The sequence below is a fragment of the Maniola hyperantus genome, chromosome 12 (genome assembly GCF_902806685.2).
Source record: "Maniola hyperantus chromosome 12, iAphHyp1.2, whole genome shotgun sequence".
In the NCBI taxonomy this organism is placed as follows: domain Eukaryota; kingdom Metazoa; phylum Arthropoda; class Insecta; order Lepidoptera; family Nymphalidae; genus Maniola; species Maniola hyperantus.
The window spans coordinates 14134487-14152124 of NC_048547.1; the positions used below are offsets into that span (position 1 = coordinate 14134487).

At 43.2% G+C, this 17638-nt stretch overlaps 1 protein-coding gene across 2 annotated transcripts in view; it reads left to right on the forward strand.

Moving 5' to 3' along the window:
• The window catches only part of Nrx-IV (neurexin-4), a 32248-nt gene extending 16163 nt beyond the window's left edge, over positions 1–16085 (forward strand). For both annotated transcript variants that reach the window (XM_034974106.2, XM_034974107.2), the window contains exons 15-25: positions 316–453; positions 970–1106; positions 1408–1559; positions 2799–2995; positions 5413–5553; positions 6277–6456; positions 7830–7963; positions 8614–8824; positions 9078–9212; positions 10155–10246; positions 11305–16085. In XM_034974106.2, the coding sequence (XP_034829997.1) occupies positions 316–453; positions 970–1106; positions 1408–1559; positions 2799–2995; positions 5413–5553; positions 6277–6456; positions 7830–7963; positions 8614–8824; positions 9078–9212; positions 10155–10246; positions 11305–11403 (1616 nt within the window). In that variant the 3' untranslated portion in view covers positions 11404–16085. The remainder of the gene's footprint in view (positions 1–315; positions 454–969; positions 1107–1407; positions 1560–2798; positions 2996–5412; positions 5554–6276; positions 6457–7829; positions 7964–8613; positions 8825–9077; positions 9213–10154; positions 10247–11304) is intronic.
• Positions 16086–17638: the final 1553 nt, after the last annotated feature.

Below are 17638 nucleotides of genomic sequence, written 5' to 3' on the forward strand. Positions count from 1 at the left end.
GGAATCTTTCGATGTTTTCCCATCGTGTCACACCCACAGTAAAGTGTGACTCGTTGGGAATTCTAATTGATTACAAAGTTGCAACTAGTAACAGTGTAACTTGAAGGGGAAATAATCGATAAGTTCCCACTTACCAACGAGTCATAGTGTGACACGATTGGGTGGTGATGATAGACAAATTATTATTAATCATATCTATTTTTAAAGCCTAGATGACGGACATAATTTTTTTGGAAGGCCCTATATATTTAAGAAGTATCTCAACCCGAAGAAGTTTCACTTCTTGCGCATGTACAACCAGTCTTACTTGAACAGAGTTCCAAATCGACGGCGGTGATTTGACGGAGAAAGAGTTCTTGCCGGTCAAGCAGCTGCGTTTCGGAGATACGGGCAGCCATCTTGATGAGAAACAGGGACGGTATTCTCTGGGACCGCTGCTGTGCGAGGGAGACGGTAATATAGCCTTCAATATTTTTTATTCTAACCAATCCATACTAATATTATAAATGTGTCTGTCTGTCTGTCTGTCTGCTAGCTTTTCACGGCTTAACCGTTCAACCGATTTTGACGAAATCTGGTACAGAGGTAGCTTGCAACCCGGGGAAGGACATAGGCTACTTTTTATCCCGGAAAATTTAAGAGTTCCCACGGGATTTTTAAAAACCTAAATCCACGCGTACGAAGTCGCGGGCATCAGCTAGTAATATTATAAATGCGAAAGTCTGTCTGTCTTTTTGTCTCTGTCTGCTAGCTTTTCACGGCCCAACCGTTCTACCGATTTTGATGAAATTTGGTACAGAGTTAGCTTATATCCGGGGGAAGGACATAGGCTACTTTTTATCCCGGAAAATTAAAGAGTTCCCACGGGATTTAAAAAAACGTAAATCCACGCGTACGAAGGCGCGGGCATCATCTAGTTCGTCATAATTCGGTGCACAATCTTTCTAACGCTAATATTTGTATTGGCAGATCTATTCAGCAACGCGGTGACCTTCCGCATATCGGACGCCGTGATAACCCTGCCGACCTTCGACCTGAGCCACAGCGGAGACATCTACTTTGAGTTCAAGACCACCAAGGAGAATGCTGTGTTGCTGCACTCTAAGGTAAAGAACGCATTTTTTTTTAGTGGTTTTACGGCTCTGGGTTCTAGCCTTTTTGAGCCTGGTAAAGAACGCACTCGCCATAATACATTTTGCTTTGTGTCAATAGGGTAGGACTGGGTTTTTAAAACAGTTCCTCCAGAATTTTAAAGACCCTAAATCTATTAAATCTTAAAAATAAAGGCTGTTTCGTCCTTCTGACATTTTTTTGTATTTGTATTTTGTATTTATTATAGAACAGTATTTTCTGTAGAGGAGTCTTCAGGATTGCACACCATAAAAATTCGCAATTCCTCATCTTCAGGGTCCGCAAGACTACATAAAGCTGTCCATCATCGGTGGAGACCAGCTCCAGTTCCAGTTCCAAGTGGGAGACACTCCTCTTGGAGTATCAGTGGAAACCAGCAACAGACTTGCTGACAACAAGTGGCATTCCGTCTCCATTGAGAGGAACAGGTAACTTCCCCATCCTCAGGGTCCGCAACACTACATAAAGCTGTCCATCATCGGCGGAGACCAGGTCCAGTTCCAGTTCCAAGTGGGAGACACTCCTCTTGGAGTATCAGAAACCAGCACCAGACTCGCTGGCAACAAGTGGCATTCTGTCTCCATTGAGAGAAACAGGTATCTTCCCCATCCTCAGGGTCCGCAACACTACATAAAGCTGTCTACCATTGACAGAGACCAGCTCCAATGGGGATTCACAGGCAAAACTGATCTCAGAGGGCGCCCTAGAGGTCCGGCCAATGCAAGCTGTCATCTTCATAGTTTATTACAGTGCGATAAGGCTATCTTGGCGCGTGCTGATAATCGGAACTAACGTTGCCGTCAAGCGTCCCCTTTGTTCTTGTTTGGTTCTCCAACAGCGCCCTCCTGTCAATGTCATTGAAGTGCCAAGAGAGCCTTTTCGCACTATACTTAGAATAGGAGGTTTCTTATGTTTATATGACAGTATTTTTATTTTATTCATGGCGTTTGACAGCTCAGTGTAGCCGGTTCCACAGATGATACTACCTCTATGGCCGGTTCGCTTAAGCGCCACCTGTCGAGTTAAATTGGCAGTGTGGATCCCCTTTTCTGCGCGCACTGACTCGAGTCAGAGAGCCCACTCTGTCCAAGTCTGTCTGTTTGAAAAGTATTTGTGAAAGTAGGTCAGTTTAAAATATTTTTATTTATTATTTTTATTTTATTTAGAAAAAGTGAACGTTTTACACAACACTTTTAGACCAATTACACTAGATAAAAACTGCTGAGACTGGTGTACGCAATTTGCGGCCCAATTAGACCGTAGTCTGTGCTAGGGCTGACAAAAGTCATCGGCCTGACACTGTAAAATGATGTATACATAGAAGCAGGCTTCAATTTGCTAAAGTCCATGATATTATACAATGAACCAAAAGCCTAATTTGCTATAATCAGCGGAAACAGTTGTAAGGTATACGTGTCCTGAGGATGCTCCGGTGTCGGGGCGAAACGTGTGTCGAGTGTGTTTGGGATTTGTGTGGTGCTGCGTGTGGTGGTGCGTATTGCTTGCCTGGTGGCTGCTTCTTCCTGCATGTTTAGCAGTGGGAGGGCGGGCGGCATTTCGCATGCTGCATTTTGCACCATACAGATTCGACCCGTTTCCGCGGATTATAGCAAATTAGGCTTTTGGTTCATTGTAAAACGATTTGACATTGTAACTTTTTTGAATAGGAAAGAAGCACGAGTAGTAGTAGACGGGGCGTTAAAGAACGAGATCCGCACAGCTAAGGACCCGGTGCGGGCTTTGCACCTCACGACCGCGCTGATGCTGGGCGCCACGCTGGAGAGGAAGGACGGCTTCGTGGGCTGCATGCGGGCCATGCTGCTCAACGGCGTGCCCGTCGATCTGCGCTACCACGCCAGGCGAGGTGGGTCTTGTACATCTCCTCACGACCGCGCTGATGCTGGGTGCCACGCTGGAGAGGAAGGACGGCTTCGTGGGCTGCATGCGCGCCATGCTGCTCAACGGCGTGCCCGTCGACCTGCGCTACCACGCCAGGCGAGGTGGGTCTTGTACATCTCCTCACGACCGCGCTGATGCTGGGCGCCACGCTGGAGAGGAAGGACGGCTTCGTGGGCTGCATGCGGGCCATGCTGCTCAACGGCGTGCCCGTCGACCTGCGCTACCACGCCAGGCGAGGTGGGTCTTGTACATCTCCTCACGACCGCGCTGATGCTGGGCGCCACGCTGGAGAGGAAGGACGGCTTCGTGGGCTGCATGCGGGCCATGCTGCTCAACGGCGTGCCCGTCGATCTGCGCTACCACGCCAGGCGAGGTGGGTCTTGTACAATATCTCCTCACGACCGCGCTGATGCTGGGCGCCACGCTGGAGAGGAAGGACGACTTCGTGGGCTGCATGCGGGCCATGCTGCTCAACGGCGTGCCCGTCGACCTGCGCTACCACGCCAGGCGAGGTGGGTCTTGTACATCTCCTCACGACCGTGCTGATGCTGGGCGCCACGCTGGAGAGGAAGGATGGCTTCGTGGGCTGCATGCGGGCCATGCTGCTCAACGGCGTGCCCGTCGATCTGCGCTACCACGCCAGGCGAGGTGGGTCTTGTACAATATCTCCTCACGACCGCGCTGATGCTGGGCGCCACGCTGGAGAGGAAGGACGGCTTCGTGGGCTGCATGCGGGCCATGCTGCTCAACGGCGTGCCCGTCAACCTGCGCTACCACGCCAGGCGAGGTGGGTCTTGTACATCTCCTCACGACCGCGCTGATGCTGGGCGCCACGCTGGAGAGGAAGGACGGCTTCGTGGGCTGCATGCGGGCCATGCTGCTCAACGGCGTGCCCGTCGACCTGCGCTACCACGCCAGGCGAGGTGGGTCTTGTACATCTCCTCACGACCGCGCTGATGCTGGGCGCCACGCTGGAGAGGAAGGACGGCTTCGTGGGCTGCATGCGGGCCATGCTGCTCAACGGCGTGCCCGTCGACCTGCGCTACCACACCAGGCGAGGTGGGTCTTGTACATCTCCTCACGACCGCGCTGATGCTGGGCGCCACGCTGGAGAGGAAGGTCGGCTTCGTGGGCTGCATGCGGGCCATGCTGCTCAACGGCGTGCCCGTCGACCTGCGCTACCACACCAGGCGAGGTGGGTCTTGTACATCTCCTCACGACCGCGCTGATGCTGGGCGCCACGCTGGAGAGGAAGGTCGGCTTCGTGGGCTGCATGCGGGCCATGCTGCTCAACGGCGTGCCCGTCGACCTGCGCTACCACGCCAGGCGAGGTGGGTCTTGTACATCTCCTCACGACCGCGCTGATGCTGGGCGCCACGCTGGAGAGGAAGGACGGCTTCGTGGGCTGCATGCGGGCCATGCTGCTCAACGGCGTGCCCGTCGACCTGCGCTACCACGCCAGGCGAGGTGGGTCTTGTACATCTCCTCACGACCGCGCTGATGCTGGGCGCCACGCTGGAGAGGAAGGACGGCTTCGTGGGCTGCATGCGGGCCATGCTGCTCAACGGCGTGCCCGTCGACCTGCGCTACCACGCCAGGCGAGGTGGGTCTTGTACATCTCCTCACGACCGCGCTGATGCTGGGCGCCACGCTGGAGAGGAAGGACGGCTTCGTGGGCTGCATGCGGGCCATGCTGCTCAACGGCGTGCCCGTCGATCTGCGCTACCACGCCAGGCGAGGTGGGTCTTGTACATCTCCTCACGACCGCGCTGATGCTGGGCGCTACGCTGGAGAGGAAGGACGGCTTCGTGGGCTGCATGCGGGCCATGCTGCTCAACGGCGTGCCCGTCGACCTGCGCTACCACGCCAGGCGAGGTGGGTCTTGTACATCTCCTCACGACCGCGCTGATGCTGGGCGCCACGCTGGAGAGGAAGGACGGCTTCGTGGGCTGCATGCGGGCCATGCTGCTGAACGGCGTGCCCGTCGACCTGCGCTACCACGCCAGGCGAGGTGGGTCTTGTACATCATCATTATCAACCGATAGACGTCCACTGCTGGACGTAGGTCTCTTGTAGGGACTTTCACACGCCACGGACCGGTGCCATCTTATGGCACGATGTGACTCGTTTGATGTCGTCTGACCACTTACTGGGGGGTCTTCCAACGCTGCGCCTTTCGATGCGAGGTCGCCATTCCAGCACCTTGGCGCCCTAACTTCTATAAGTTTTTCGTAGCAGATTTTTGAAATGGGGGCCGGAGAAGAACAGCTTTTTATTGCGATAACTAAATTTATATGGACATTTACATTCATTCGCGGACAATTATCTAGTTGATAAATATTTGTTTATTTTTTGCTTTTAATACGTTTTCGTATCGTACAGGAGTGTACGGCGTATCAGAGGGCTGCACGGGCAAGTGCGAGTCGTCGCCGTGCCTCAACAACGGCACGTGCCTGGAGGGGTACGACTCGTACGGGTGCGACTGTCGCTGGACCGCCTTCAAGGGGCCCATCTGTGCTGACGGTGAGTGCTTCAGGCCCTGTTACAGTGCTACCACATGTACCTGCGCAGAAATCTTTTTAATATCGCGAAAATATCCATTCAACTCAGGATCCCACTTGACTGGTATTCAATAGTGTTATCTGCGCCCAATCCTTCGTGAAACATACAGGATGTAACCAGAAGGCTAGCAAAAATGAAGACAGGTGATTAGTACTGATGATTACTGATATGATACCACAAAAAAAAACGCGAAAAAATATAAAAAAACATCCTACATTTTTTAAAATTTCCCGATATATTTTCAAATATATCTGACTGACGCTAGAGGTCAACGAACTTTAAGTAGGCCACTCTGAATTAATGCCGCGTCGTAAGCGGGTTGTTGACCCCAGTTTTGTACGCTGTGCATTGCGGGTTTGAAAAATACTAAATCACTAAAACTACAAAATGAGGCAAATGTTTATTGGCATTGGATTGTGTTTAGATAGTATAATAATAACGCTAAGTTTTTGCTAGCGTTCTCGTTATACCCTGTAATATTGGGACGTAATGGGGCCGATTCTCTTGTACACAATTTCTAACCTAAACTAAATTAACAGATCTAAATCTTGTGCTATCCTTTTCCGCAAGCAACATTATGAAAGGCATAGCAATAGATTTAGACGTACCATTTTAGTTTAGTTTAGAGATAGTGTACAACGGAATTAGCCACATTGTTTAGAAATACTTGGCATGTTTCTCCAGAGATCGGTGTGAACTTGCGGCCGAATTCGATGGTGAAGTACGACTTCCTCGGATCCTGGCGCTCCACCATCAACGAGAAGATCCGAGTGGGCTTCACCACCACCAACCCCAAGGGCTTCCTGCTGGGCTTCTACTCCAACATCTCTTCGGAATACCTCACCCTAATGGTGTCTAATTCTGGTGAGTGAATGTAAATGTACATTTTTTTTATAGACTAACCAATCCAATCCAATCCATCAGCCTGTTTCCGTCCAGTGCTGGACATAGGCCTTATCAAGAGCGTGCCACCAAACACGGTCCTCCGCCTTCCTCATCCATCCGCTCCCCACCACCTTCTTCAGGTCATCGGTCCAGCGGGCTGGGGGTCGTTCCACACTGCGCTTAGCGGTACGCGGTCTCCAGTCCAGAACACGTCTGCCCCATCGGCCGTCGGTTCTGCGACAGACATGACCTGCCCATTGCCACTTCAGCTCGCTAATCCTTTGAGTTATGCCTGTCACCTTTATTCTGCAAATTTCCTCTGCTGCATAGCGCGCTGAGCGACTGTGACTTATAGACTAACGCTTGGCTGCAATCAGACCTGTTAGCAAAGTGATGGTGCAGCCTAAAAGGGTGCGCGCTTGCCTAGAAGATGCCTATTCCCTTATGACTAGAAGGTACCCATATTAGAGGAGGAGGGAGGGGGGAGGAAACTGAAGTTGGGAAGGCGTTCGATATCAAACAAGACAACAAATCGCTTGCCTTACGTCTCCGTGGAATTCGACTACGTTCGAGTGCAGACCTTGGCGATCCTTTGTGGTACGAAGGACGAGCATGGTCATCTATTTGGTATACACATAGCTTGTATCCTGGGAAAGGATATAAGCTACTTTTGGTCCCGGTAAAGCAAAAGTTCCCACGGGATTTTTAAAAACCTAAATAAATCCACGCGGACGAAGTCGAGGATATCAAATGATTTAATGATTTATTCAAAATAGGTAATAAATTACGCTTATTGATGGTCTTGTATGGCGTTAGATTTGTAAGATATAGTGGTGATAATTATAACGCAAACTTAAAACTAAAGCTACGAGGGTTCCAAACGCGCCCAGGTCTGAGAAGAGCCCACAACAAACTCAGCCGGGTATAAATCATCTAGATACGCGGCAGAAAATAATGTACATCGATCTTTAGAAGGAAATAGCGGATTGTCTCTATCGTTGAGACCGACAAAACGTCATATAGGTACGAGTGACAGAGACAATGCTCTACAAAGCGGAAATGTCATTCTAAATGCCGATATACATTATCCATACTAATATTATAAATGCGACAGTGTGTCTGTCTGTCTGTCTGTCTGTCTGCTAGATTTTCACGGCTCAACCGTTCAACCGATTTTGACGAAATTTAAAGTACAGAGATAGCTTGCATCCCGGGGAAGGACATAGGCTACTTTTTATCCCGGAAATTTAAAGAGTTCCCACGGGATTTTCAAAAACCTAATTCCACGCGAAGTCGCGGCCATCATCTAGTTTGTATATAATAAATCAGAACATGTCCATCTTTTCCCACAGGACATCTCCGAGTGGTGTTCGACTTCGGCTTCGAGCGGCAGGAGATCATCTTCCAAGGCAAGCACTTCGGCCTGGGACAGTACCACGATGTGCGCTTGTCCAGGAAGGACAGCGGCGCTACTATGGTTCTACAGGTATCAATCAACTATTACTCAATCAGCCCGTTTGCGTCCACTGCTGGACCTCCATAAAAAGAAAAGGTGACTGACCGACTGACCGGCTGACTGATCTATCAACGCACAGCTCAAACTACTGGACGGATCAGGCTGAAATTTGGCATGCAGATAGATTTTTGAAAATTCAACCCCTAAGGGGGTGAAATAGGGATTTGAAATTTGTGTAGTCTACGCGGATGAAGTCGCGAGAATAAGCTAGTCTAAATATATGCTGACTTATTGACTGACTGCCTAACTAACTGATCTATCAACGAACAGCTCAAATGACTGGACGGATCGGGCTGAAATTTGGCTGATAGTTTTTATGCCGTAGACGTCCGCTAAAGTTCATGCGACAAAGTCGCGCGGATAAGCTAGTCTTATAAATATATAAAAGGAAAAGCTGACTGACTGACTGACTGACTGACTGAGTGACTGACTAACTGAATGATCTATCAACGCACAGCTCAAACTACTGGATGGACCGGGCTGAAATTTAGCATGCAGATAGCTATTATGACTTAGGCATCCGCTAAGAAAGGATTTTTGAAAATTCAACTCCTAAGGGGGTGAAATAGGGGTTTGAAATTTGTGTAGTCTAGCTAATGATTAATAAAATTGTTCCACAGGTGGACAATTACGAAACCCAAGAGTACCACTTCAACATCCGCGAGTCAGCGGATGCGCAGTTCAACAACATCCAGTACATGTACATAGGACGCAACGAGACCATGTACGAGGGCTTCGTCGGCTGCGTCAGCAGAGTGGAGTTTGATGATATCTACCCTTTGAAGCTTCTGTTCCAGCAGGATCCCCCGCCCAACGTCAGGTCTATTGGAGGTAAACAAGTTATATACTGACTGACACATCGACATGCAACTAAAAATTAAGATTAAATTTCGAAATCTAAGTATAACTCCCGAAAATTGTTATTGCGCTGGAACCATGTCTAAATGACGACATTTTGACGTCATTTGACGTATATTTAAGTTGAAATATACTAACTATCAGCTCGAAACTTCTCGGCCACGCGCATTAGCAATTTGTGGGACTTATAAACCAAGTCATATTAAAACCGTCTATTTTTCCCCAGGTCAACTTCACGAAGACTTCTGTGGGGTGGAGCCGGTCACTCACCCCCCGGAGCCTGTGGAGACGCGCCCCCCTCCCCCTGCCGACCTGGGAGACGACCTGGACTTCCACAGCACCGACGAGGCCATACTCGGCAGTGAGTAGACCTTTACTGTCACACTCTGCCGGTCACTCACCTCTCCCCCAGGGCTCGTGGAGACGCCCCCCCCCTGACGAGACGAGACGAGGTGACCTGAACTTCCACAGCATTGACGAGACTATACTGTTTGTCTAAATTATGGGGATTCAGGAACTATTGATTTGGTTCCAAGTACTTAAATAGTAGAACTTCAAGATTCAAAGCACTCCTAAACCATGGATATTCAGGAACTTTGGATTCCAACTCCTCAATCCTGATGTTGCGGGATACTGCACTCCTAAACCAAGGGGAAGTGCGAAAATGGTACATAGTAAAATATTATGATGGTAAAATTATGATTGTAACTTGACAACAATGTAATAAGTTTGTAATAATTAAAAACTAATTTTTAGTCAGAATTTCAATCCATTAAAACTTTTTTTTACTGTTAGTTAAATGTAAAATTTATTGTATTTGAAAAGAAAGAAGTGGCAAGTAGCAAATGTTTTAATTACTATCACGATTTTGAACTTAATTAACAAAATACTTGTGTAGGATTATTTTTGCCAGTATGTACCTAATTAGAGTAACAGAAGTCAATGAACTGAAATTATAAAGCATAGCAATTATAACTAAATGAAATACCTAGTACTTTTCTACTTAATACTAATATTTTTATAAGGTTTATCATTGTAAGAGTTATATTTTCTATCCTCACAACATATTATTACATGTTGAAATGTGAAAAGGTGATTTAATTAACTAATTTAAGCCAATATATTTAAAAATAGAATTAAGTATAACTATGTTTAAGATAAAGTGTGTTTTGTTATATTTATTGGGAAATAAAGGCTATTTATTATTATTATTAAACCAAGGGGATTCAAGATCTGAATATAATAGATGACGGAATATAATACCAAACTTGTTATTTATATGATACGTTTGTGGTTGTCGCAGCGGTTCTGGCGTTCATCTTCCTGCTGCTGATTGTCGTGGCGATCGTGCTGGTGCGGGCCTTGTCGCGCCACAAGGGAGAATATCTCACACAGGTAAAAACTTCAGTATAAAAACACTGAGTTGAGTGGTTTTTTTTTATTACATATATAATTAACTAAAATCGGCTTTAATGATCTTAGAGATTTATTGATATCCGTTATTTTTTATTTTTTTAACTTTTTGTTTTTTATTTTTTATATTAAAATAATAAAATTAGTAAGTACACCCGTATTCCCGTATGTGCTCGAACGCATAGTGTGGATTCCACCAATCAGATTATCAAAAATTGACGTGACAAAATAATCTGATTGGTGGAACCACACACTGTGCGTTCAAGCGCACTGTGAGACCTCATAGTAATGATTGTGAATACGGGGGTTAGTCATCTTCGTAAGTAATGATTTTTTTACTCATACTCATACACTGGAATACTCTTCCTAGATCAGTGTTTCCTGTCAATTATAATCCGGGTATCTTTAAAACAAGAGTGAATAGGCACCTTCTAGGCAAACGCGTGTCCCATCTTAGGCCACATCATCACTTCCCATCAGGTGTGATCGTGGTCAAGCGTGCGCCTATAACGAATAAAAAAAATCTACTCATACTTTATACATCCCAAATTTGTAAAATCCTAAAACGAGCAACTCGCACTTACAACGTATTTCCAACTAAGCCCTGCCGCACTGTTTTTGCGACGCACTCTTTCCTCAATCGCATCTGTCATCAATTTAATACGCTTCATCAGAAAGATCGACAGCTAAATATTTTTAATTCTACGACAACCTGCTTTCGTCGTAACGTCATTATCTCCCTACGAAAGGGAGCTAATTAATCAGTTTGTAATGAGACTTAACCGATTTAACGTGCTAATTCCTTATTACATTTTGCTTTACTTTACTGCCTTTTAAAGTCATAACATCATTGTACCTAAATCTTTTGTACTAGCCAGTTGTTAACGTTTATGCTATGTGTCCTTTAGTTATAAATCCTTTTGTATGTAAATACTTGTGTATGTGTAAATGTTGTTGGTTAGTCAAATAAAAAATAAAAAATAAAATAAAAAATACTCAATTCGAAAAAAAGACCGCTTAAATGTATCGTTCGCCCTCAGGAGGAGCGCGGTGCGGACGGCGCGGCGGACCCCGACGCGGCAGCCCTGGCCGCGGCCACCGGCCCGCGCGTCACCAAGCGCCGCGAGTTCTTCATCTAGCCGCCACGCGACACCCACTCCACCACCCACCCACTCGAGCGCACCACACACTCCACCTGTTTGCCTTTACGTTGTATCACCCTTGCGTCTACCGGGATTCGGTTTTTGATTTGAAGCCTCTAACAGAAAAAAATTGGCCAAGTGCGAGTCGGACTCGCTCACTAAGGGTCCCGTACCATCGTACAGATATAACACTTTTAAATGTTTTTAACTTTCATGGCGGCCATTTTAATATTTTTTATCATTTGTTGTTTGCTTCTGTGAAAATTTCAATTCTCTACCTATCACGGTTGACGAAATGCAGCTCGCTGACAGACAGACGGACAGACGGACAGCGGAGGCTTATTCTTAATTCTTTAAAAAATCGATAAAATTTTGTAATATTATTTTAATTTTTTTTTTCGATTTCGATAGACGCAACGGCGATAAGTAAATAATAAGAACAAACAAGTAACCCAGTTTATCAGTAAACTACCTCTACTCTTTCCTGTATAATAATATAACACAATCAGTGTATATTCCAGAATATACAGGAAGAAGCTGTATATTCCACAATCAGCATTAGACAATATTGATCGTAATAATATACGCGTGCCTTTCTCGCATATACGGGCGCTAATATTTGTATTGAAATGATATTCTCAATTTCATTTAGAAAAAAAAAAACAATACTAAATACCTTATAAGCGCTAAGAAATGTAAGTCCCGCAAATTGCTATTGCGCTGGAACCATGTCTCATTAAAATCGAAATGACGTCATTTTGACGTCAGCCGAACTAAAAATATACCATCAGCTCGAAACTTCAGTCTAGTGCTGACGTCACTAAAATAGCGGCCACGCGCATTAGCAATTTGTTAATATATTTATTTACTTATTTTAACACCTTTATTGGTAACCTTACCTTAACTTACTATTGACTATGACTTAGGTTCTATTTAGCGCGGATTATAGCAAAAATAGTTGGTTATTTCTTTGAACTTACGCAAAGTAACGCCTTATAATATGGCATTAAAAATATTTTCAAACGATAATCGCTCTAATGTTCTCTCCCATAAGGTGCCATTTGGCTACTTTTATAACCTATCTCTTAGTCTATGAATCTCGTGAAACATTAATATAAAAAAAAAACAATTTCATCATGCTATTTGCGACCTTAAGGTTCAAGCATAGCGTTCATATTTGTGCGATCTGCATTTTTCGTCCAAAGTGACAATTATAGGTATAAGATTTAAAAAAAAATAACGCACGAAAAAAGCACATTCACAAGATTGGTTGTTTAACAAAAATATGTACAAAATACATATTTTTTCTACACTAATTAAGAGTATTAGATATAAAAAAATCACAATGAGGTAAATATACGCGTAAAAATCACCCCAAAATTCCTTTATTTAATGACGATATAAATTTTATTTTATGCCTAGATAATATTTTCCCGAAATATTGCTGAGTGGGCTCTATTGCCTTTGTTTATGACATTTATTTTAAAAGTACTTGTTTGGTTTCACAAAAAACCAAGACTAAATTTATTGGATTTTTTTAAACCAAATTAGCACGAGTATTTTTCTTTTCTTTCGTACAAAATATATGTATAGTGATGTGTACTTAGAATTTTATACATTTATATAACAACAATAGATTTATTTATATAAGCCACTGAGTTTACGAAATTTATTTCGTAAAAATTTCAATAATTTTATACTTAAGTATAGTTGGCAGAAAAAAATTAGTATTTTTTTGTAAAATCAAATAATCCTTTTATAGGTATATCGGGCGCGTTTCTATTGAAGTAGAAATATCCAATTATTTATTGAGGGATAATATAATTATAATTACGCCATACGTCAAGAATCTTCAATGTAAACGCACCTTTAACCAATTAGAAAAAAAACCAGATAAATATATCGATTTGAATTTCTTTAAAAATCCAGTAAAATAATATTGTAATGTAATGAACCATACAAATTAGTTTTAAGATACTATTATAGTTTTAAGGCATTTAATTTGGTATGTACCTTTTCCGAATCTCTTTATTTTGTATCATTATTTGTATACAAATAATATGTAGGTACTTTTATTATTATCAAGTGATTTTTGAGCTTTTTTTATTTCTCCGTCCAAAAATGTGAGTGTCCAAAACTTTTTTGTTTTCATTACTTAACGAATTTGTATAATTTGTGTTCATATTAAAGCTTGAAACAAATACAACGCGTGAGGAACTGCACTGACATACTAAAAGCGCGCGTACACGTGTTTTGTTCTTCGACGAGCCTTCTCAGGCTAAGATCTATAAAGCGAACTTTGACTGTGACAGCGTTAAACTAAAATAGATTTATGTCTCTATAAAGTCTAATATTGAAAGTTTTGTTAGGTATTTCTGCTAGTCCATAATTTGATAACTATTAAGTAAGTATAAATACAATAGCTTTGATATTTGAATATTATAAGCTTTTGGATCTTTAATAATTCAAATCAGTCGCACGATTGGATACAAATTGCTTCGATAGAAACAATTCGAAAACCGATGTAAAAGATTTTTAGTTTTAATCATCATGATCAACCCATCGCCGGCTCACTACAAAGCACGAGTCTCCTCTCAGAGTGAGAAGGGTTTTGCCCATAGTCTACCACGCTGGCCAACTGCGGATTGGCAGACTTCACACACCTTTGAGAACATTATGGAGAACTCTCAGGCATGCAGGTTTCCTCACGATGTTTTCCTTTACCGTTAAAGCAAGTGATATTTTAATTACTTAAAAACGCACATAACTCCGAAAAATTAGAGGTGCGTGCCCGGGATCGAACCCCCGACCTCCGTTTGGAAGGCGGACATCCACAGCTATGTTGCACAGTTTTAATCGAAAAGAATAATTAATTTTCCTGCATTTTTTGTAATGTGGATAGTTGTAATTTCCAAAAACATCATGAAGTTTTTTTTTTTTTTACATAAGTTATTTTTAAAACGATATAATTTGATGTTTGCTCCCGTTGCGGCCATCTTGCCATATTATCATCTCTTTCTCTGTAGTCTGTACTCTGATAAATGTATCGTTCTCCAAATTCGCATGATGTTAAATTGCTAAAATTCGGTTTCCTTAGGCTTGAGTAAAGTTAAGTTTGCTGTATAGATATCACCTCAATATGAGGGCTTTCAAACCTACAATTTTCATACAATTTCTTATATAATAATAAATTGTATAGAGCCTCAATAGCTCAACTGGTAAAGGAGTGGACTGAAAACCGAAAGGTTGACGGTTCAAACCCCGCCCGTTGCACTATTGTCGTACCTACTCCTAGCACAAGCCTGACGCTTAGTTCGAGAGGAAAGGGAATATTAGTCATTTAACATGGTTATTATTCTTTATAAAAAAAATATGCTTTATTGTTTTCATTACTGCTAGTAGTACGTACAATATTTTATCGAATATATCTAAACTAAAAACTAACAATAAACAATAGGTCGCAAACGCAAGCACTGCTCACAATTCTCAGCGCTGGTTTTCAGTTTGCGCCATAATTTGCATTGATTAATAAAATATTACAACGTCTTAGAGGCGCGCCGGATACGTTCCGTCGCGTGTTGTGTGTGTTTCAAGCTTAACTATTTAGGTTTAGTTTGTATTGTGTTTATGAAAATGACATTGTAATGACATATTGTAGTTAAGTAGAAACGTTCTTTGAAAGTTGAGGATATCTTGGGTCCTGTGACAACGTGGTTACATAGTTTAGGACAGGTTTTTTTTTAAATTTCATACTGACTACATACTTACATGGGGTTATTCAAGGGGCGGACCAACAAATTCCTAAAAGGCCGGCAACGCATCGGCGGTTCCTCTGGTGCTGCAAATGTTCATGCCTTCATGGGCGGCTGTAATCACTTAACATCAGGTGACCCGTCTGTTCGTTTGCTCGCTATTTAATAATAAAAAGTTTTTGAGGTTAGTCGCTCTTGAAATGCCTTTACGTCATAGGTGTCAGAGGCAAACAGTGTCAACCGTTTCAATACGGTGTGCGAATGCGTTTGGTGTAGAGCCTCAGTAGCTCAACGGTTAAAAGAGCGGACTGAAATCCGAAATGTCGCCGGTTCAAACCCCACCCGTTGCACTATTGTCGTACCTACTCCTAGCACAAGCCTGACGCTTAGTTGGAGGGGAAATAATGACTAATATTCTTTAAAAAAATATATATGCGCCGGTTTGACTATAATAAAGGCGTAAATTACTTTTTTCTGGTTCTTATTGGCCTAGTGCACAAGCGCTCTTACTAGGGTTGTTATTAAAGTGTCACAGGACCCAATTCGCACTGCTAAATAAAATATACCCTACATTCTAGGTAATATTCTGCATCGACCTTTAGAAAGAGATAGCGATTTTGTAGACCGTTGTCACTGTCGTTGAGACCGGAAAAATGTTGCATAGGTATGAGTGACAGAGATAATGCTTCACAACGCCGAACTCTTTCTAAAGGTCGATGTACAATATTGCCTGCCGGCTACTGTAAATTGAATCTTATCTCGTATGTAATAGGGTTCAAAATAAATGGGTATATTAGATCGGGCGGCGGCGCGTCGGTAATGCTAGGTTCCGTGCCTTAACGCGACGGCACATTCACGTAGCGTGTTGAGAAGTAGAGTTTTATTTTATTACTACTGAAGATCACGAAATAAATTTTCCAAAATAATTTTTATCGTTTTATTTTATCCACAAGTATCCTTTATAATAAGAAAAAATTAAAACTAAATTTTTAAAATAACAGATTATAGTTACTTTGAATTTATTTGCATACTAGCTGATGTTCGCGACATCGTCCGCGTGGAATTAGGTTTTCAAAAATCCCGTGGGAACTCTTTGATTTTCTGGGATAAAAAAAAGCCTATGTTACTCTCCATGTCTTTATCTATACCCATACAAAAAATCACGTCGATCCGTTGGACAGTTGCGACGTGATTAAAGGACAAACCAATAAACAAAAACACTTTCGCATTTATTATGGGAGGAAGTAATGTCCTCAGTGCGAGTGCTACGAGTAGGTATCTCAAACGTCTCAAGTTCTATTTCCGATTGGGGTCATATTATTACGTTTATTTATTTATCCATACTAATATTATAAATGCGAAAGTGTGTCTGTCTGTCTGTCTGTCTGTCTGTCTGTCTGTCTGTCTGCTAGCTTTTCACGGCTCAACCGTTCAACCGATTTTAACGAAATTTGGTACAGAGGTAGCTTGCAACCCGGGGAAGGACATAGGCTACTTTTTATCCCGGTAAATTTAAGAGTTTCCACAGGATTTTTAAAAACCTAAATCCACGCGGACATCAGCTAGTCATAAATACATCGATGTTTATAACGAAGGTGGACTCCCTCAGGCGTATATTGCAACTTAATTACATATTATTAGATACCTAATATTAATTTCTCAAAGCAAACACTTCACGGCCCACGTTACAGAAGAGAAATGAACTATAATTATAGACTTAACGCCCTTAAACCTCGCTTGCTTAGAAACTTCCATTAGTTTTCACTTTTTCAGGCGTCTAATCAAGGCACAAGCGTGATAACCTAGTGGTTAGGACGTAGCCTCCTACCCGGGAGGTCTGGAGTTCCAGACAACTCTAACTTTTCGGAAGTATGAGTAATATCACTTGCTTTAACGGTGAAGGAAAACATCGTGAGGAAACCTATATTGAAAGTTCTCCATACCTCCTCGAAGATGTGTGAAGTCTGCCTCCGCATTTGGTCAGCGTGGTGGACTATGACCTAGCTGATTACTTGTCGGACAGCCGACGATTAACAAGAAACAAATTGAGGAGATAAAAACGCGAGCAACGAGACGCGAGTGTTTAGTAAGGAATAGTTTTCGTAGTGGGACAATTTGTCAGAAGTGGTAAGTAATCAGTACCCTTATTATAAACATACAAATGTTTGTTTGGTCGTTTGTCCTTTAATCACTTCGCAACGGAGCAACGACGGTTTAACATGATTTTTGCATGGGTTTTAGATTAAAGACCTGCCCCCCAATTGTGTAAGAATAACCATTTCATGGCTATCGCAATCGTCAAGAATTCGGCCCTTTGATTGGCTGTGAAAAAATGTAAACAGCGAATCAACCAATCAAATGGCAGAATTTCCAGTTAGGCTAACATGCGCCCCGCGAGAAAATTTTGTCTACGCATTATCTCGTGTTTCTTCATACAAATAAGACGAGTAAATGCGTAGACAAAATTTTCTCGTGGTGCG